We start from the raw sequence: 4,271 nt of genomic DNA on the forward strand, positions 1-4,271 counted from the left end.
GACTATGTTGCCTGATGTCATTTCTGCTTCACCAGGAGCTTGATGGTTGACCTGGCCTTTGGTCCAGGGATGGGTCACTGCACCCATCCACTGTCTGTGTATTTTCCTTGCTCAGGTACTGTGCAATAGAATTATTCTTATACTTCTGTGTCATGCTTCATGTAATAATTTTGGCCTCTAATATTGTCATTTGAAAGGAGGCTTGTTGCTGAACGGGTACATCACTAACAGGGAAATGAAAAGGCTGTGTTGCAAGAAATGTAAGCACTGTCCTCATTTCTTTAATTGTGGTGCTTTGCATGCAAGATGAGCTTGTTGGTAAACACTTTACATGAGCAAAGGGTGTCTCTAGGCCTGGAGCAGTCTGGGCCAGTATAAAACTCAGCCCGAGAGCAGGCTCCCTCATCCACTTCTCTTGCCTTCTCTTCCTTGGTGGTCAAGGTGAGCTGCAAGTGTCTTATCCTCCTATCTTGCTCTCCTCTTTCTCTTTTGGCGTTGACTGTGCCTTAGCCTTTTGGTAGTTTTTGCTGTGAGTCTTTCTCCTTGATACTGTTCTCTGTGTTTCTTCCTCTTGTTCTTCACTTGAGGGAGGTGGAAGAAGGTCTTACACTTTTTCTGTTCCTCCTTGGGAACTGCAGTTCCTGAAGCTCTCTTCCTCCCTACTGAGGCTCTTTGCCACCCTACACAGGTTGTCCCAGATCTCCAGCCTGTGCCTTTGCTCTTGCCAAGCAGGTTGTCACTCTAACACTGAATGTGCTTTCACTGCCCTCTCTCCCAGGTCCACCTCCATCCCAGAGCCATGTCCTGCTATGACCTGTGCCGTCCCTGTGGGCCAACCCCACTGGCCAACAGCTGCAACGAGCCCTGTGTCAGGCAGTGCCAGGACTCCCGCGTGGTGATCCAGCCCTCTCCCGTGGTGGTGACCCTGCCTGGACCCATCCTCAGCTCCTTCCCCCAGAACACCGCCGTGGGATCCTCAGCATCTGCTGCTGTTGGCAACATCCTGAGCGAGGAGGGAGGGCCCATCAACTCCGGGGGCTTCAGCCTCTCTGGCCTTGGTGGCCGCTACTGTGGCAGAAGGAGCCTGCCCTGCTAAAGCCAGGATGGATGTCCATCAATCAGGAAGCCCAAAGCCAGGTGTCGGACTGAGGATAGAGCTGCTGGCCAGAAGTGATAGATGAGTTCAGTGCTCCCCTCCCTCCCTGAAAAGGAGAGAGAGAAGCAAGGTGCTGTCTGCGCACTTGGCTAACATACGTCTTGTTCTTGAAATTCCTGCTTTTGATGACTTTCCATGCCTCTGTGATTTTGAGTTTCATGTTGTCTTGGTATAATGCTGTACTTTAAAATGATCAGTGGAGGGGTTTTATTCAGGAATTAAGGAACAGTGGAGTCTATCTTGCTGTCTTTCAGTTGCAATGGGTTAAATGGCTTTTTTCTCTTTTATAAATATATATATTCCTTTTGTTTTGCTGAATGCTGCTTGACTTTTTCATGATTAAACTCATTTTGCATCTGAATATAAGTTTCATTATGGTTTTCTTCTCCTTCTTTTTTTATCCCCTTGGGATGGAATATGCCTTATGGCAAATCTCTCCAGAGTACCTTCTCAGTGGAAAATGTGAATTGAATAGTCACCACAATCAACCTGATAAAAAGAATTTCATTTTTTAGACTCTTGTGGAACACTGAACATTTTTACGTGTATATTTCTCTTGCTATTTTTTTCCCCAAATTTTTTTCCACATTTATGCTTAAGAGTAAAATTGTGCTCTTTAGGTTGGGAACTTTCTGATCTTATCATTTATTTGGCATCTGTGAAACTCTTAGAATATGAAACTCCATAATTCAGAAGTAGTATTTGAGTATCTGGTTTTGATTAGATTGAATACTACCAGCCTCTGAAGCTTTAACCATGACATTCCATGAGTGATTTTACTTGGGGCTTCAAAGAGGAAGTGAGTGTTCAAATCTCAGCAGAATCATAAAACTATTGTAGCATTAATAAAAGTTTATGATGGGCTTTGATATCCTCTCTTTCAAACATTAAGCACAATCCATGAAATCTAGTTGCTTAGCTAATCCACACAAGAGGAAAAATGAGTGAAGAAGTAGATAAATGGCCAAAGTATTTCCCATAACATTAAAACCAAATTGTTCCTCTTACCATCTAGGGGTTTTCTCAAAGTTGTTAAAACTCACAGCATTGTGTACAGCTAAGAGACGCCAAAGAAGAATAAGGAGTAGCTTGTCTGTAGGTACATAAGTTTCTGAGAAATTTATCCAAGTTTTTGACCATATCAGTGCGTTTGTTCTCCTGCTATGCAGGATAATGCAGGGTCTGACAGGACATATCACAGAAAAGCAACATGAATGAGAGTTGTGTAATTTTGATGACTGTGCACTTCATTCAAGGTTTTCTCCTTTAAAGCCCACTAATATCTATTTCAAAATTGAAATATTGTAGTGCTGATAGAGACAGTGAAGGAACAGAGGGAAGACAACTGGCATTCAGGTTCACTCCTGGAACCAGACCAAATATTCATATGCTAGGAGAAAAGAGATAGGTTTATAATTTTCCAAATTTTTTAAGCTTATAAGTTTTCTTTGCTTAAGAATTACTTACTTGCAAAGTTACAAAATTAGAGGGGGGGAAATGGTTTAGAGATAATATGGCATATGTTCCCTTTTAGGCTGTGGCTTGAGGCAGCAAAAACAAACTATGAAAGATGGGAAATCAATAGGTCCTAGATTGAATAGAGTCTCTGCTTAAAAATGGAGTTTTATGAGTGTGTTTTCCATATAAATAATTGAAGCGACTGGAATACATACACATGTATTTGGTGCCCTGTTGACAGAACTGGTGCAATTGAAGTAATTAGTTATTTACTCAGACCTCCGAGGAGTCACTGATTACTCTCTGATGTACATCAAAGTATGGCTTCATTCTTGGTGGCAGGAAGGCGTCTTTCTATGATGCAAATGGACCTGTAGCATAGAAAGTACAGAAATGAATTTCAGGAGAATAAAGTAACCAGTTAAGTGGCCTTTACCCAACAACAACATGTCCCGAAAGGTACATTTGTGCTGCTGGTGAATGAAAAAGCTTGGAGAACTAGTCTCTGCCATAAGGCCCTTAGCCTATGCTTGCTGATTTAATAGAAAAAGGAAAGCAATGTCCTGGAATTGTCCATCTTCAGATAGCATGACATCATGGAGTGATTGTGAAGGATTGCTCAACAAGGAGGTTCAAACCCTGCAGCTCACAAGAGGTTCAAACCCTGCTGCTTGTACAGAAGAGATTGCAAAGTAAAGTTAAGCACCATTTAGCGTATATATATATTCCACTTATGCAATGGAATTCCATCAGTCTGCAGTGTAATTACTATTGTACTTCAGCCTATCGCAAGGGAAAAAGTACAGCGGCCAAGAAGTCCTTATGTATTGTGTTGAGTATTTTTCCTCTATGTGGGGGATAATACCTCAAAATAGTTTAAAATTCGTATGTGTCCTCAAGGTGACTTGTGCCATGCTATTCATATATGTGGTCTGAGATGGTACAGAGTAGAGATGCAGGTTCTTTTCATAAAAGAAAATTTAATCAGTTGGAAGCACTTTGCATTCAAGACATACTTGTTAGTAAATAATTTCATGCACAAAGGATGTCTGTGCTCCTGAGGCCATCCAAGATGCACTATAAAAGCAAACTCAACTCAAGGTCCTTCCTAACACTTCTCTTACCTTTTCCTCTTTTGTGAACAAGGTTAGTTCAAATCTTCTTCTTTCTGTTTTCTGAATTCTTGCCTTCATAACAATTTGTTTGCTGTTCTTATTTCACCACAGTATGCTGCTAGTTACTGGATTGGTTGAGGAAGGACTTTTTCTCTTTAAAACGTTGGTTTTTGTTCTTGGAAATGCAGGTATTTCTGGACTCCCAACTTTGCCATATAGATCCTTGAAAAGGTGATATAAGTTTATTCAGATATAGGCTTTCAGACATGCTAAGTTATTTACCATATCCTAATAATAATAATATTAATAAAGATTAACAAACTGAATGGGTAGTCTACCTGTGCAACAGGGTTGGAACAAGGTGATCTTTAAAGGTCCCTTCCAACTCAAACCATTATGTGATTACAGAGATCTCTGGGCTCAGTCATCTTTCAAGTAGCAATGTGCTTTTTATATCTTTAAGGGTCTTATCCATCATCTGCAATGCCTGAAATTTCAGCTGAGTTGATATAAAAACAACTGCATTTGTGAAGTATGTGGGT

The 4,271-nt window shown here is 41.0% G+C and overlaps 1 protein-coding gene across 1 annotated transcript; it reads left to right on the forward strand.

Annotated features, from left to right (window-relative positions):
- The first annotated feature begins 765 nt into the window (after nucleotides 1-765).
- On the forward strand, nucleotides 766-1,096 carry LOC104401286 (feather beta keratin-like). The gene has a single exon (XM_010019767.1). The coding sequence runs from the start codon at nucleotides 800-802 to the stop codon at nucleotides 1,094-1,096; it is 297 nt and encodes a 98-aa protein (XP_010018069.1). The 5' UTR covers nucleotides 766-799.
- Nucleotides 1,097-4,271: the final 3,175 nt, after the last annotated feature.

Source organism: Nestor notabilis, unplaced genomic scaffold (assembly GCF_000696875.1).
Source record: "Nestor notabilis isolate BGI_N333 unplaced genomic scaffold, ASM69687v1 scaffold33008, whole genome shotgun sequence".
Lineage (NCBI taxonomy): Eukaryota > Metazoa > Chordata > Aves > Psittaciformes > Psittacidae > Nestor > Nestor notabilis.

What these genes read in the sequence shown, in the direction of transcription:
- LOC104401286 (XM_010019767.1), top strand. Translation starts at nt 800, where the DNA reads ATGTCCTGCTATGACCTGTGCCGTCCCTGTGGGCCAACCCCACTGGCC.